The sequence below is a fragment of the Antechinus flavipes genome, chromosome 5 (genome assembly GCF_016432865.1).
Source record: "Antechinus flavipes isolate AdamAnt ecotype Samford, QLD, Australia chromosome 5, AdamAnt_v2, whole genome shotgun sequence".
Taxonomy (NCBI): Eukaryota; Metazoa; Chordata; class Mammalia; order Dasyuromorphia; family Dasyuridae; genus Antechinus; species Antechinus flavipes.
In genome coordinates this window covers 19,198,859-19,216,106 of record NC_067402.1, presented here as the reverse complement: position 1 = coordinate 19,216,106, position 17,248 = coordinate 19,198,859, and the positions used below count along the sequence as shown (strand labels likewise).

General features: G+C 48.1%; 1 protein-coding gene across 1 annotated transcript in view; it reads right to left on the bottom strand.

The window, feature by feature from the left end:
• Window positions 1–17,041, bottom strand: part of GASK1A (golgi associated kinase 1A) — a 56,151-nt gene extending 39,110 nt beyond the window's left edge. The window contains exon 1 of the mRNA XM_052001109.1: window positions 16,943–17,041. Within this exon, the coding sequence (XP_051857069.1) occupies window positions 16,943–16,945 (3 nt within the window). The 5' untranslated portion in view covers window positions 16,946–17,041. The remainder of the gene's footprint in view (window positions 1–16,942) is intronic.
• Between the last annotated feature and the right edge of the window lie 207 nt (window positions 17,042–17,248).

The following is a 17,248-nucleotide window of genomic DNA, read 5'->3' as shown; positions in this document are numbered from 1 at the left end:
GAGGACTGGCGAGACTTACATGAACTGATGCTAAGTGAAATGAGCAGAACCAGGAGATCATTATATATGGCAACAACAAGATTATACAATGATCAATTCTGATGGACGTGGCTCTTCTCAACAATGAGACAATTCAAGCCAATGATTTTATGATGAAGAGAACCATCTTCATCCAGAGAGAGGACTGTGGGAGCTGACTGTGGATCACAACATAGCATTTTCACTTCTTGTTGTTGTTCTTTTGCATTTTGTTTTCTTACTCATTTTCTTTCCTTTTTGATCTGATTTCTCTTGTGCAGCAAGAGAATTGTATAAATACGTTTACCCATATTGTATTTAACATATATTTTAACATGTATGACATATATTGGATTACTTGCCATCTAGGGGAGGGAATGGGAGGGAAGGAGGGGAAAATCTGAAACACAAAGCTATGCAAGGATCAATGTTGAAAAATTATCTGTACCTATGTTTTGAAAATAAAAAGCTTTAAAAAGAAATAAAATCTGTTGCTCTCACATCTGTCAAATGAGCTTTGTTATTTCTTTTTTCCCCCAATAAGACTGAAGGGAGGACAGAGATAGGCTAGGGAAAAATTTTTTTAAGAGGAAGAAAGGAAAGGAGGGAGGGAAAGAGGAACAGGAAGGAAGGAAAGAAGGAAGGAAGGAAGGAGGGAGGGAAGGAAGGAGGGAAGGAGCGAAGGAAAGGAAGGAGGAAGGAAAGAGAAATAATTTTTTAAATTCAGAGAGCAGAAGGAGGGCCAGAAAAGCACAGCTGAGCTCAGGCAGCTTTGAAAGCTTGAATTTATTATGTGCTTGAAAATCAAGTTACACAAACAGAGGCTTTCAGTCCCCTACAGAACTCTCCTTTTGTGTTCTGCTGTACATATGGAAATGTCCATTTTATTTGGTGTTTGTCAAGTTCAGAATAAAAATAAATTAGGAAAGAATTCTGCTGCCCCCGTCTTCACGAGCCTCTTCAGAATCTCCGTGGCCCACGCCCCCGGTGGTGTCCAAGCACACAGAGTGCTGGGAACTGGGGTAGGAAATACGGCTGAGAAATGGCCCTTTACCTTTGGTGCTGTGCTCTATGCTGTGTCAATGTTAGCCAATATCCCCTCTTTCCTGCCCATCATGCTTTGGCCACGGGGGTTCCAAGGCAGTCAGGGGCAGAGGTTAGAATACTGGACTTGGAATCAGGACTCGGGTCCAAAATTCATCCTTGATAGGATGGGGTGACCTTGCGCGTGCGCCTCGATCTCATTCAGCCTGTTTCTTTCTTGGCAAAATGGAGATGATAATACCTAGCGTGTTTATTTTCCTTGTAGGACTCTACACTATACAAACCATGTCGTAGTTATTAACAGTAAGATTCGGCCAAGAAGATGGGCTCTGACACAGACTGGTCCTGGGGACAAGAATCACAGGCCTAGGGCTGGAAGGGAAATCAGAAATCATCCAGTCTAACTCCCTGTTTTGCAGATGGGCCTTGTTCTTTGGCCAGGACGCCGCGGACGCCGGTGCAGAGGGGAGACCTCCCGGCCATTCGCCAGCGGGTGCTGTCAGAGCCAGAACGTCAGCAGCCATCTACGATGTTTGGGGGCCTTGATCCAGACCTGGGCCAGCCCTGGCGTGAGGGACTCCCAGTGTGGAAACCTTCCCCAGAGATTCAGATCGACAACAATCCAGAATCGCTCTAACCCACGGACACGTTGCCAGGAACTATGAGAGGCGATCCTCGGTCTCCAGTGCTCCTGAGCAGAAGTTTACGAAGCACTTTACTAATATCCTTGCATCGGATCTTACAACCCTGGGAGGGTGGCGGGCAGCCTTATTGTCCCCATAGAACAATACAAACCAGAGGAAGCATCTCCTCACGGATCACAAGGATGCTCTTGTGGCCAAAGCAGGAGAAACCTTCTCGATGCTTCAGTTTTTGCTCGATTTAGGATCTTTTGAGGTTTTATTGAGAGGGGTTTAATTGACCCAGTAAGTGCTCCCTATTGTGTTTCCTGTCCAAAACTTGCGCAAGATGCCAGAATATTCCCCTTCTGGGTCTCCTTTTCTCAGAAACTCTAGGCCGTGTCTTGGACCGAAGCCTTTCCAGACGCCCTCATTTATCTGAGCTCTCCTCCTGCCTGAAATGACTTTCATTCTTCTCTCTCCCCCGTAGAATGTAAGGTCTGTGAGGGCAGGAACCGGCTTGGGGGGCGGGGAACCCGGCACGGTGTCTGGCATGCAGTAGGCACTCAATGCGTGCTTCTTGGATGAAAGAGAAGCCATGACCACAAAGAACGACCGCTTCCTAAATGTCCCAGACAAGGGGCCTCCCTCAGGAGTGCGCCGGGGCATTGTGGCTCTCAGTCACCGAAGGGAGCTCAGAGACCCTCCAGCCCACATCCCTAGATGGGGAAGGAGGTCCAGAGAGGCAGAAGGTTATGGAGCTCTGTACCGACGAGCAGAACCAGCCTTTACCCTGTGCTCTAGACTCTGGGTTATATTTTTTAACTTTAAGAATCTGCATTATGAAAGAAAAGTCTCCAACAGCAGCTTTGTAAGTTCCCACAAAACCACTGGGGTGTCGGGGAAAACCTGTCTGAAATGGATGGAGTCGTATCACCGTCGAGAACCAGGAGAAGAAAATGCTGAGTCTGTAACTCGAGAACAACGGCGCTCTGACCTTGCCATGGGAGGGCCGTCCAGCTGGCCGGCCGCGGGTCACTCTGACCAGGTGGTCCGTGTCTCCGGGAGAGAACCCCGCCTTTGTGGGCCAGAGACTTGGACTTCTGCCTCCCCCCCTGCTTCTCACAATCCCATAAATCTTTGGGACTTGCAGGGAGTGAATATGAAAACGGGCAATTCATTCAGGACTGGGACACGTCTCACCCAGAGCCTGGAGCCCAAACCCCCAGTCCAGTCTGCTGGGCATCCTCACCCCAACAAACGGGTCTTTGCTCGTTCCTCCTTCCTACACAGACACATACCCCCTTCTCCTCGCCCACTCCTGCTTCCACTCCCTGATTCTCATTTTTTATCCACTATGGGTTTTTTTTTAACCTGTAAAGACATTTTTTTGGCTCTCCTTGAAGGCAGTATCCTATGCATGGTGATGGGTGGGGGGAGGTAGGGGGGAACCGTGACACTGATTAACCCAGGTCAAAAACAGAAGAAACAACTTGGGGAGGGGGGAGATAGACTACAGACCTAATGCTCAGGGATTTGAGAAGAATAGCATATATACATATGTATATATGTATGTATATATACATTTTTTAAATTTATGAAATAAAACAAATCATATCATACTATAATAAAATAATGCTATAATATATGTAAAAATATAAAATAAAATAAAATAAATAAATAAAAAGATACACGTGAAACTGCAAATCTACTATGTATTACTTATAAATATGTAATAAAGTTATCGTGCAAATTTCCTTCTTTTTTCTTTTCTTTTTTTTTCTTCCCTCTCCTATGCCCTCAAACTTAAGGATGGCTACTGTTAGACACAAATACGAGTCTATATATGGAAAATTATTCTATACATAAATCTATTTGTCAGTTCTTTCTCCGGATGCAAATGGCATCTTTCATCACATGTCCTTTAGCGGTAACTTGGATATTTACACTAGTTAAAATGACTTATTCGCTCAAAGTCATTCCTAAAACCACATTACTGTTCTCTTGGCTCTGCTGAGTTTGCTCTTTATTATTTCCTGCAAGTCTTTTCATGTTTTTCTAAGATCATCGAGCTCATGATTTCTTCCATCACAGGAGAATTCCATCACAATCATTTACCGCAACTTGTTCGGCCATTTCCTAACTGATGGGCATCTCTGCAGTTTTCAGTTCTTTGTCACCATAGGGAGCTGCTCTAAGCATTTAAAAATATATAATTTCTTGTCCTTTCCCCCTAATTATTTTTAGAAACAGACCTGGTATTTTGGGGTCAAAGGAAACAGGCAATTTAATAACTCTTTGTATGATTGCTCCCAAAATGGCTGGATCAGTTCACAATTCCACCAACAATAAATTAGCGTCCCCATTTTTCCATTATCTACGGCCTGTGTTTGAGAGATGTCTTCAATCCAGCATTAACTACTTTGCAACAGTCTGTACCAAGAGGATAGACTCCCATGATAGACTCTAGGAGCCACAGTTGGGGAAGGTGGTGGAAAACATTTGTGTGAAGATCAGCAGAGACAGAAATAGAAAAGATATCACTGTCGGACCACTTGGTCAGAGAGAGAAAATAGATACCGAGATCAGCCAACAGATCAGAAGACACGGAAACATGACGGAGAGAAAGGGCCTCCTCAATGAGCAGAAAACCTGCTTGAGCTCACTTTCTGCCAAAAGTAAAGCGGCTAAAAATCCCCTGGCTTCCATTAAAGTAACTTCATCCTTCAAAACATGGGGGAGGGAAAGTGTTATTCTAGACCCGATTCCCATCAAAAAAGAATCGCCTGCTAAGTGAAATCAGGGGAATTCTGGGGGAAAGTGGCATTTCATCCTAAATTCTGGAATAGAGGGAAAGGCAAAGGACTGATCAATGAGTCGACATTTTGGAAGAGCAGATTTCAAAGGGTTCAGAGGAAGGATGGAGAGATTCCCATAGACTAAAAAATGAAGGAAAAGTTCCTTCTAGGAAGGAATAAAAGCTCTTAGAGATGAAATCCTGATTTGTAGGAATAGAGAGAATGGCCCCAAGAGATACGTGTGGATACACGAGAAATTCATTCATCAAAAGATAGGAACAGGAACGTCCATAATTGGAAACAAGGGCAGTTGACAGAAGGTAAATATAAAGTGGGGAATGGACGGTAGGTCAACAGGACTTGGCCTGGCAAGGAAAGCTGAAGCAAACACAAAGCAAGGCGTTTTGCGGGGCTTGGGGGGAATACATAGGGGAAAAAGGGGAATCCAAAAAAAAAGATGCGACAATGAAGAGACAAAAGAGAGAAGGTGGAAAGAAATGCTTATTAAGCACCTACTACCATGTGCTAGCTTTACAGTTGTTATGTCGTTGGATCCTCACAAGGTGCTATTCTTATTCCTGTTTTACAGATGAAGAAACTGAGTCCAGCCCAGGTTAAGTGACACAGCTAGTAACTGGGGTCTCGAACTCGGGCCAGATGACTTCTAAGTGCCCTAAAGTCATGATCTCATGATTACTTTCCCTCACCACTGACAGTCTCTGGGATATGCTGCCCAGAAGCCTGAGATGCTTTTAGGACTCACTGACGCAGACATAATTTGGAAGACTGATGGATGATGAAAGGTCCCAAGTTCATGTCACATTAACTGCAAAAACTGGAGACCTTTGGAGACTCAGACCACATGGGGGTCATCCCCAATATTTGGAGGCTGTCGAGCATTGGGCTTTTTCTGCCCCTGAGGGGGGCAAAGCCACAAGGAAGCAACAGCAAAGAATGGGACACGTCCCCAGATGGAATAGACCCCCAGCGCAGGGTCCTCAGGCAGGGGCTGGGTGAGCGCTTCTCCATCCCCTGTATGAGAGGGAAAAAGGGGAGCTTTTCCTGATTTCTCAGACTCCCTGTTTCCGAGATCCCCTAAAATACGACAGTTCTCTAAGTCCTGTCCCCTGTGGACATGGTGCAGGGTCTAAGACTGATGGCGAAGTATTCCCCCTCCTCTCAACAGCGCTCCCGGGGGAGAGGGTAAGCACTGACCACGGCAGGTGCTTACGGACATGGCCTTGCTCGTCTGCCGTTAAAGTGTGAGGGTGGGGAAAGGAAGGAGGGATTCTGAGTGTCATCCAGACGCATTTGTGATGTCGGAACGCAGGATCAGGCTTTAAAAAAGAACGAGAAAGGGCCCTGGGCAGAGGCCCCGGGTTCGAGTTAGACACGGTCACTCACCGCGCCGCCCGGGCTTCGTCCGTCTGGGCCCCAGGCCGGGCACTCGGCGCCACCTTCCGTGGGGCCGGGGGGACCTTGGTTTCTCCTAAGTGGAGGAGGAAAGGTCCCGGGGAAATGCTGTTTGCTTGTGGGCTGCTTCTGTTTTCCCTCGGAGGCGGATTGCTCACAAGAAGCAAACATGTCTTTTCCAGGACCACACACACAAAAATAATATTCCCGCCTTCGGCCAACCTGGGCAGCCGACCTGCGGCTGCATTTTCAGTTACCGAGTTTGGGTAAAAGTTCTCCACAAATAAAACAAACTGAGAGGAGAGGGAAAGGAGAGAAAAACTACACCAGACAGACAGACAGACGGGCAGACACAAGGATACGGAGAAGGGTCAAGGAGAAACAAGGACAGGGAAAGATAGAGGCACAAAAGGGATTAACCACTGAACTCTGAGAACAAGAAACGCTCGTTGAATTGGACTTTGATTAAAAGATCATTGGCAAAGACTAACAGTGATGGGGAGGGGGACATAAAAATGCTAATACATTGCTGGTGGAGCTGCGAATCAGTCCAACCATTCTTGACTTTGATATCTCGTCAGATGAGAACATTTCTATTAACTAACCAGATGTTAAATTAAATCCAAAGAAATGAGTTAAACACACTGGGAAATAGTGGAATGTTTTGAGCCACTGGATGAAATGAAAAGATGCTACACCAAAAGGGACTCGAGGATGGCTGAGACCCAGGCCTGCCCTTGAGTATAAAGAGAATGAGGAGCAGCTAAGATTCCAGAGACCCAGGCAGGAGAGCCCAGAGGAGAGACCCCCCGCCGGCCCCCCAGAAGAGAATCGGGGGACGAGGAGACAGCCGCTGTCCCCTTCCCCTTGAGCAGAGGACGCTCGTGGTGACCGTGGAGAGACTTCCCGGCGGAGTCCTGGGAGCAGCCAGCAGCGAGACCAGAACAAACTCAGGCACGCAGGGAAAGGCATTCTGGGGACTTGACAAGCGTTCAAAAGAAAGCTGCATCATCCCTAAGGTGAATGTCAAGGAGGGAGAAGAAAAGACTTGGAGCCAAAAAGCTCTAACCTCGAACCCGCTTTCCCCTCAACTCGGGCTGTGTTTGTGGGAGATGCTCTCCCAAGTTTGGGGGCATCGGTACCAGCTGCCACTGCGTGAAGCCCCTCAGTAATGCCCGTTTCTAAAAGCTACTTGAGCACCGTCGGTTATTTGACGCCAACTAAGAATTCGTGGCAATAACGTAGGTCTCGTGAGCCAGGGTCGTGCCCGGACCGTGAGGGGAGAAGCAGAGCCGCCCTTGGGGAGCATCCGACCCACGCAAGGGGACGTGGGAGAGCGAGACCAGAGCCCGGGTTCCGCTTGGTTACGGCAGTGGCCAGTGAGGGGGCTTGGCTGCAGAAAACCAAGGCGACGGCAGAATCTTAAAAAAACATGGACTGTGCAAATGTACAGATGTATGTACACAGACAGCTGGTCTGTGCGGTGTGTACAGATGCACCTCTGTGTCTGTAGGACTTATCCATGCATACGATGCATACAAAGAGACAGAGGGAGAGAGACAGAGACAGACACAGACACAGAGACAGAGACAGAGAGAGACAGAGATAGAGAGACAGACACAGAGACAGAGAGAGACAGAGACAGAGGGAGAGAGACAGAGACAGACACAGAGACAGAGAGAGACAGAGACAGAGACAGAGAGAGAGAGACAGAGACAGAAACAGAGGGAGAGAGACAGAGAGAGACAGAGACAGAGACAGAGAATGACAGAGACAGAGAGAGACAGAGACAGAGAGAGACAGAGATAGAGAGACAGAGAATGACAGAGACAGAGATAGAGAGAGACAGAGATAGAGAGACAGAGAATAACAGAGACAGAGAGATTCAGAGATAGAGAGACAGAGAATGACAGAGACAGAGAAGAGAGAGACAGAGATAGACAGACAGACACAGAGAGACAGAGAGAGACAGAGACAGAGACAGAGACAAACAGACTGAGAAAGGCAGAGACAAACAGAGAGAGACAGAGACAGAGAGAGAAATGGAGAGAGAACAAGAGGTGCTTGAGGAAAAGGCATACATAGTTCATTTTTGTCTCCACTCCTTCCAGCACCTAGGACCGTGCCTCATACAGTCAATTTATAAACATTTGTAGAATTACATAATGAATGACTAATATCTAGTTTCTTCACCTGTAAAATGGTAATAATAGACCTTCCAATTTCCCATACCCCTGTGCTCTCCCATAGAACTTGGAACAAGAAAAGTGTTGATTAAATAAATGCCAATTGAATAAATAGATAAAACCACTCCACCCAAGTGTCCCTTTATTTTCCATAACAGTCCCTGCTCACCTTCACCAAACCCTAAATCGATTCTCACTTTCCTAGGTCAAGAGTGGGCCTTTTCTCCCCTCTTGTAAAAGGCCACTGATACACTCATACACTCACACACTCACACATACTCACACTCACACACACACTCACACACACACTCAGTCACATACACACACACTCACACACACTCACACACACACACACTCACACACAGTCACCCACACACTCACACACACACTCACACACTCAATCATTCAATTAAGAACCAGATAAATTTAAAAAATCAAACGAATTTAGGCTATGATTATATTTTAGAATTTGAGTAATACAAAATGAACTCTTTCTCTTTTTTTCCAAATTAGGAAAATATTAAACGATCTCAATCAGAGACACGCTGGAGCCAGCTCAAAGCGGCTCATAAGAACCGGTTGTTAAATTTACAGTGTGTGTATTTACACACACAAAACAAATGAACAAATGTTATAAATGAAGAAATAGAAATATAATCTGTCCTTGTCGTGCTTGGCACATAAGAACTATATACATATTAGTTATTATTCTTGTCTAGATTTAAGAACGTGATGGAAAAATGTTAATAATGCAATTTAAACTTAAAGGTGTATTATGTGCACATATTCCTCCCTGGAGAGCTGGTTGTTAAATATTTACCAGCACCCTGATGATTACAGGTTTATACTATGACTGGTTGACAGAATAAATCAGAAAAGCAAGAGAAGAGGGGAAATAAAGAGGGCAGCGGGGTGGCGCAGTGGAGAGCACCAGCCCTGTAGTCAGGAGGACCTGAGTTCAAATGTGCCTCAGACACTTAACACTTTCCTGGCTGTGTGACTCTGGGCAAGTCATTTAACCCCAATTGCCTCAAAAAAATAAAATAAAATAAAATAAAGATGGTGGCCAAAGACACACAGACACACAGAGTTTCCAGGATTTTAGGATGTGCCTTCGTTCTAAACCCGAGCTGTATTTTGGCATCCCTGCTCAGGTAGGAGGAAACGAGATGGAGCGCCATGGTAACTCATGAGCCAGAGGCTCTCCGCTTGTGCCTTAAACTCCCTTAGGAAGAACCTCCCTCCCCGCTATAAAACTACACAGTCAGGCCAGGTTTCCCCTGATTCCAGGCGGTTTCTCCTGCCCCTCTGGAGAAGTTGGGGAAGGGCGAGTTAGCCCGAAGGCCTTCGTGCCCTGAGTCTGCGTGGCTGACGTCTCCCTTACCCCACTTACTCTGAGCTTTCAGAGGCTCTGGCTCATCCTCACATGGATAACTGACTCCGAACCCTTGCTCAGCAACGACTAAAACACCTGCCCCCAAACCATTCCCAGGCCTTCGGGCTCGGAGCCACGGGGAGCCCCTGGGCGGGCTTTGGGGTTCTCAGGGGCCCAGCGCTGCCGAGGCCTTCCACTTACATTGCCCGGGATGGAGCTGATCGTGCTCTAAATCCTCTGGCCTCATCCCTCTCACCTGGCCCAGCACCCGCGGAGCTCGCTTGGTTTCCTGGGCTCCCGAGCCCTTTCTTTGCCCAGACATTTCTTGGGTTCGGTTTCCAGACAACAGATTTATTACACAATCTGCCCGGGGAACATTTGTGAAACCGAGGGGACAGGGAGGAGAGGGAGAGGAGAGAGTGGGCAGCCATGCCCCCTTACATCCCAGGGCAGGAGGCTACCCCCCAGCCGGGCACCTGAAGCTTTCACCGCTCTTGGGTCTAACCCACAAATGACTAAGCTCTTCACAGACTGAGAGGGAGCACTGAGGAAAGGCTGCTGGGAGGGCCTCAGCCCGTCTCTGGGCCCGAGCTGCCCCGAGGCGGTCCCTGCTCCTCTGCCTGGAGTTTCTTGCTTTATAAGCTTGCTTTCTGGATGCACTTTCAGGAACCAGGTTTGGCTGGGATTCCTCCAGAATTCCTTGGAATCCCTCCCAGACTCACCCACCAGCGGCCAGCAGTTCGGGGCTGGTTTCCAGGCCCGGACTCTACAATGAAGCCCCAGAGGCAGAAGACGGCGAATGCTCCGAGCATCACTCTGCCAGAGGAGATAATGGCTTTTTTGTTGTTCCTGTTGTTTTTTCTGGACCAGAAATGGATCTGAAAGGACCTAAGAGACCTGTTTTAAGACAGAGCCCGGATTTACATTTAACTTGACGGTTACTAAGAAAGAGCCTGAGAAACGCCTCTTCTCCGGTATAGGAAGAAGTGCTCTTTGGCTCTTGGTATCATGGGAGCGCAGCTATAAACCTGGAAGGGTCTGAGAGGTTATAGAGTCTCCCCGTTTCATCTTACAAGTGAGGAAACTGCTTCAGAAAACTAAATGACTTAGGGTCCTGGGAACACAGACTTAGGTCTGCAAGGGGCCTCATGGGTCACTCAGTTCAAGGCCAAATGAGAAACCATAACTTGTCCAAAGTCACACAACCAGTAACGACAGGACCAGAATCCCCGGACTCAAACTCCGTGTTGTTTCCATTGTGCCGTGAGATCCCTTACTTAAAATCTCTGACAAAAAGAGAAGCTTCTTACTCCTCTTCCTTATTTCAGTTTCTCAGTACTCCAGTAGGTCCCTGATTTTGTGCACCGGGGCACGCACTCCTCCAGTGCAGAACACACCGCGTCCGTCCCCTCTCATCCCTGTCCAGTTATCATTCAGGTCTTTTTATGGATCTTCTAGAGAGGATTCACCCGATGCACAGGAGGCACCTCCTACCTCGCTGGCTGTTGCTTCCTCTCAGTTTTCCTTTATGGATTATGATCTATATCATTCTCCCTAGTTCTGTCCTTATGCCCTCCTCTCTTCTCCCTCCTCTCTCTGTTTCTCTTTGTTTCTGTGTGTATCGCTCTGTCTCTGTCTCTCCCTGTTTCTACCTCTCTCTGTCTCTCTCTGTCTCTCTGTCTCTTTGTTACTCTAGCTCTCTCTGTCTCTGTCTCTGCTTCTGTCTCTCTAATTGTCTCTGTCTCTCTCTGTCTCTGACTGGCTCTGTCTCTCTCTCTCTCTGTCTCTGCTTCTGTCTCTCTGATTGTCTCTGTCTCTGTCTCTCTCTGTCTCTGTCTCTGCTTCTGTCTCTCTGTCTCTGTCTCTCTCCTCACAAGCCTTATCATCTCACGCAGCTGACATACATAATCCCTACCCACAAGCTCGCACCCTGAGGTCCGATGGCGTAAGGCCCTAAAAGTGAGACAGAGTTTAGATTTCTTGTTCGGGCTGGGGCAGAGCCCCCCTGGGCAGTTCCTTCCATCCAGAACACACACCCCAGTGTTTCCCTTGAGCTCCAGTCCTGCGTCACCAATTTCCTCTTCAACATTTCAAACCGACCGTCTCAGAGACGAGTCAAAGTCAGCATTTCCAGAAGAAAACTCCTGCCTCCTGAGCCCCTGACCCTCCCTTCCTCTAAATCTCCTCGTTTCTACCGAAGACTCCCCTATCTTTTCCCCGGAGCCTCAAGTGTGTGATCTCGCTTTATTGCAGACTCTCTCCCCCATCTCCCTCCTCGTACTCAGTCAGGTGCCATTTCCACCCCCAGAGCATCTCTCCATTCGGCCCCTTGTCCCCGCTCCGGCAGCAGCAGCCTCGCTCGCCCCCTTATTTCTCCTCCCCTTAATGGCCGCAGCAGTTCCCATGTGGTCTCCTTGCTGCAAGGCTCTCACCTCCCCACCCATCTTCCCTCTGCTGCCAAAGGACACTTCGGACCAAATCGCCTCAGTCTCTCCCCGCTCCATCGACTCTGGCTCGGAGGATAAAGCACAAATTCCCATTTAGCTTTTAAAGCCTTTCCCAACCTGGCCCTGGGGAGACGGCCTGCCCGTCCACACTCAGCAGGACCTGGCGGTGCTCCTCTCTGGTCCTCCCGAGTGACCGTCCACCTTCAGTCCCGGGACGCCACACCGGACATCCTCTCCAGATGGGAAGTCCTTTTCTTTTAATACAGCTCAGGTGCCATCTTCTCCATGGAAGCCCACCTGGTCCTGCTCTCTCTCCCAAACTGCCGTCTTTTTAACTCCTTTGCCTTTACTAGTATTAGTTCACTCTACTTTTCTGCTATATACATATATATATATATGTCAGAAATGCAAAGTATATATATTAAATATATGTAAGTATATATGTAAAATATGTAAGTAAAGATATTTTTATATAAAATTATAAGTATATAAATATATATATATGTCTTTATTGCCTCCTGCAATGGAATGAAAGATCATTGAAAAGAGAGATTGTTTCATTCTCTATTTATACGAGAGGCAGCAGATGGCGCAGGAAGTAGAGTACTGAGTGTGGAGTCAAGAAGAACTCAGTTCAAATCTGACCCAGGTGGATGACCCTGGGCAAATCACTTAGCCACTGCCTGCCTCAGTTTCCTGAAATGTAAAGTGAGGAGAACAATAGCACCACCTCCCAAAATGGTTGTGAAGGTCAGTCGAGGCACTATTTGTAAAGTCTCTAGTACAGTGCCTGGCACATAGCACAGGCACTTAATAAATGCTTATTCCCCTCTCTCCCTGTCTAGCCCCTAACACAATGCATAATGGGTACTTAATACCAGTTGTCATTGATATTATGGGGCAACCTGCTTATCTCCCCTCCCCCCAATCTATCTATCCTCCAACCCTAGGGAATCATCTCTAATACTGACTCTTCTGACACCATGGCATCCCATGATTTATTGCCATACAATATAAATGAGAGAATTGGAAAGAAAGAAAGAAAGAAAGAAAGAAAGAAAGAAAGAAAGAAAGAAAGAAAGAAAGAAAGAAAGAAAGAAAGAAAGAAAGAAAGAAAGAAAGAAAGAAAGAAAGAAAGAAAGAAAAAAAGAAAGAAAGAAGAAAGAAAGAAAGAAAGAAAGAAAGAAAGAAAGAAAGAGGAAGGAATGAAGAAAGAGAGAGAGAGAAAGAAAGAAAAAGGAAGGAAGGAAGAAAGAGAGAGAGAAAGAAAGAAAGAAAAAGGAAGGAATGAAGAAAAAGAGAGAGAAAGAAAGAAAGAACGGGCTTTGGTGCAACAACTCGTGATCATTATAGAAACCGTGTAATTTCCCAAATGCAGTCCAGCCAGCTCCCTCCCTCCTAAATCAAATCTGAGCTCAGCTCATCGCCATCTGCATTGTGTTTTCCTTCCTTTCTCTTCCATGTCTGGAGCTGACTCCAACGAGCATTAAAATGGCCAAAGAGAAAAGTAAAACCAAGGCAGGAAAGGAGCGACCCACCACAGAAGAGGATTAGGAACGGAACGGGAGCCTGGGGGTCACACATGTGCGGTCACAGGTTTGCAGACAAGGAAACACGCACAGAGACAACATCCAAAAACGACACTCATGCCATTTAGAAGCACTTTCCCCCTGTGGTCCGGACCCGAGGTCGATTCTGTTAGCTCCACTTTACAGATGAGGAAACTAAGGCAAACCGAGATTAAGAGCCAAATCCAGTGTCTGAGGCTGGACTTGAACTCGAGTCTTCCTGGCTCCACATTAGTGCCCTGCCCACTGTGCCTTTTCGCTGCCACAGACAGAGGCTGCCTCCCAAGGACCTCCCACTGAGCTACATCAGACCCTGAGCGCCCGGCCCGGCACGGTGGGCAAGCGTCTCTTTCTAGGAGTCCATGGTCCTCAAACTTTTTAAATAGGGGCCAGTTCCCTGTCCCTCAGACTGTGGGAGGGCCGGACTATAGTAAAAACAAAAACTTTGTTCTGTGGGCCTTTAAATAGAGAAACTTCCTAGCCCTGGAGGAGGGGGATAATCATCCTCAGCTGCCGCATCTGGCCCGCTGGCTGTAGTTTGAGGACCCCTGAAAGTCTTTCCAGATTGGATCATGGGAGGGTTACAGAAGTGTTGGGTCCAGCTGTGTGACACTGGCCAGGTCACTCAGCGTCTCTGGGCTAGTTTCCTCCTCTGTACAAACGCATCAGAACCCCACTTTTATGGAAATGTGTTGCTTAATTTCACACGTGGCTCCTTGATGGGGGCCCAGAGGAGGGAAAACAAATGTAAAAGATTGTCTTACGTGTAAATGGGAAAAATAAAAATATTAAAATGAAAATATATCAACTTCATGTCATCTATAAGCAAAAAAAATCCCTCCTGGAGCCAATTACCTCGTTTATGGATTTTTCTTGGTGCTTCCCTTGGCCGTTTCACTGCTCAGCAGAACTGAGGCAGCTTCGGTGCTGGACCTGCCTAGACCCAGGAGGATCTGAATTCAAATCCAGTCTCAGACGCTTGTCGGTTGTGACCCGGAAAAGTCATTTAATCTGTTTCCTTAGGTGGAAAATGGAAAAACGGCCCCTTCTTCTGAGGATCGTGGGGACGATAAATGAGATCATATTTGCAAAATACTCTGCAGACTTTTTGGTTGTAGTGCCATATAAATGCTCATGTTACTGTCCCCACCATCTGCTCCATTAGGGGAAGGAAAGGAAGTGAGAGATTGCCAGACGTGAGGGCAAAAAAATTGTCTTAGAAGGAAAAGGCGATGGAGCCGATAATCAGGGAGCTCAAGGACCCATGAGTTCTAAAGTCCCCGTTTCCCTCCGATGAGGCCCCATCCTCCAGGGAGCTCAAAGCTTTGTGGGGCCGTCACCTCTCCGAAGTACAGGAGGCACCTGGGAGGGTCAGCCACGAGCTACAGGTCAGACCCTGAGCCACGTGTGTCCGGCCCACGGCGGACAAACTTCCCTTTCTAGGAGTCCGAATACAGTTTTTCCAGATTTGATCACACAAAAACGTGCAAATCAGGAAGCAAGATAACGGTATAAATATGGATACATACATTGGATTTAACATGTACTTTAACATATTTAACACGTATGGAACTCACCGCCATCTGGGGGAGGGGGTGGGGGGAACGAGGGGAAAAGTGGGAACAAAAGGATTTGCAAGGGTCAATGTTGGAAAATTACCCACGTATATATCTTGTAAATAAAAACCTTTAATAAAAATAAATAAATAAATAAATTTTAAATAAAAAAATAGACAGTGGCAGGAAGAAAGCACGGAATACCCTGCAAGTGCTCACAAAATATGGCTAATCAGTAATAGTACACTGTATTACCTATTGATTATATAAACATATTATAATATAATGATAATTATGATTATGCTCTGCATTATTAGTGGTATTTTAGTGGTAACAGGAGCAAAATCTCAGGTCAGAATAGTTACAAAGGTTTGGAAGAAAATATGTTTTAATCTTTGTTAAAGTTTCAGGAGAGAGAAGGAGGAGGAGGAGGAGGAGGAGGGGGAGGAGGGAGGAGGGAGAAGGAGGAAGAAAGAGGAAGGAGGGAGGAAAGAAAAGGGAGAAGGGAGAAAGAGAAGGGAGGAGGAGGAAGAGAGCTAGCATTTCTATAGCCCTTTAAGGGTGCAAAGGGTTTCATAATATCATTTTATCAGGAGATTCTAAGCTCCTTCAGGGAAGGAGTTGTCTTCTGCCTGGCACACAGTAGGTATTTAATAAATGTTTATTGATTGATCCTCTTCACAAAAACCTGGAAAGGAGGTGCTATTGTTATCTCCATTTTATAGATGAGGAAACTGAGGCTACGGACGTGTCTGAGCTTGCGGGCTCCAGAGTTCTACCCCGGTGCCAGCAACTAGTGAAGCCTGTGGGCGCCTTTCTCAGAAGAATGCTTGCGAGTGCATAAAATAAAATGGGAAGCATTGTAAGGTTAAAACCCAGTGGCTCAGATGCCCTGAAATCAGTCCATGGTCTGCGGATCCCAGGGGAAGAAACCCTGAATTCTAGCCCCCCTCCCTCCCCCGCCCCGGACTTCATGACTGTGGGGACTAAGGTGGAGAGAAGGTACCAGCTGCGCCAGAGCCGGGCCTAGAGCCTGGGTCCTAGAACCCCCATGTCTGTCCCTTCCCTTTAGCCCTCCCCCGGTGCTTCTTCTGGCTCCCAGAATCCGAGCATCCCATGAACGGGGAGGGTCTCGGCGTTCCCAGCATCCCCTTCTCCCTGGCAAGCCCACCCCGACCTCAGCCTGTCCTGGAGGCTCCGGGGTTGGGGGCTTTCTCTGGCCATAGCCCCCCGTGGCTCTGGGGCTTGGATGGAGGCTCCCCATTCACACCCACCAGCAGCTGCTGTGCCTTCGGGAGGCCCCAGAAATCCGCTAAGAACACTAGATCTTTTTTCCTTGCCTCGGAGCTGGAGCCAGCCGCCCAGTGCAACCTTCTCATTTTACAGATGAGGAAACTGAGGCTGAAGGAACGGAAGTGACTTAGCCAGGATCACAGTCAGTGAATGAATCTGAGGCAAAAGTCCGACCCGTCTGGCCAGACAAACTAATCAGCCGGCGCCTGACTTTTCTGTGGGGTTCATACTGGGGAGGGGGCTGCGTGTCCCGAGCAGGGCGCTCTCCCTGTAGCAGCTCCGCCCGGACCCTACTGCATTCGGAGCCACATTTTGTGCCCCCTCCTCCCCCAGCATCTGCGTTAGCTGCGCTGCTGGCTCTGCCCCCAGGCCAGCCTGCCCCGCCTCCCTTTGGCACTCGCGAGTCTCAGTGCGGAGACTTAAAGCGCGGAGAAGGGAGGACTTGCCCACAGCCACACGGAGCTAAATCCCGTTTGTCACAAAGTGCCGAGCCCGGTTTCGAACAGCAAGACCGGCGAGAGTGACCGGGGGCTCTGCGCATGACCGCCCCTCCGATGGTCTCCCAGGCTCCCAACCACACTCTCCCCTTTCCCTAGACTTTTAGAGGGGACCCTTAAGCCATACCATGTTTCATCAGAGTAGCTGCCAGACCCGCGGCTCCTCTTCTCTCGGTCCGCAGCTGCTGGGGCTCATCTCCGGAAGGCGGGACGGGTTGGAGGGGCCCTGGGGGGGGGGCAGAGCCCCGGCGCCCGCCCCGAGGGCCAGCCTCAGGCGCCAGGTGCTCCCCGCGCCAGCCCCGGAACCTGCTTCTTCATGAGCTTTGCTTTAAATGGCAAATCTCCTCCTGCCCTTTAGCCCCGGGGCAGCCTGGAGCTCGGGCTACGGAGCGGGGTGCATCTGGTCAGTCTCCCGGCGGTCCCGGGGTGCCCG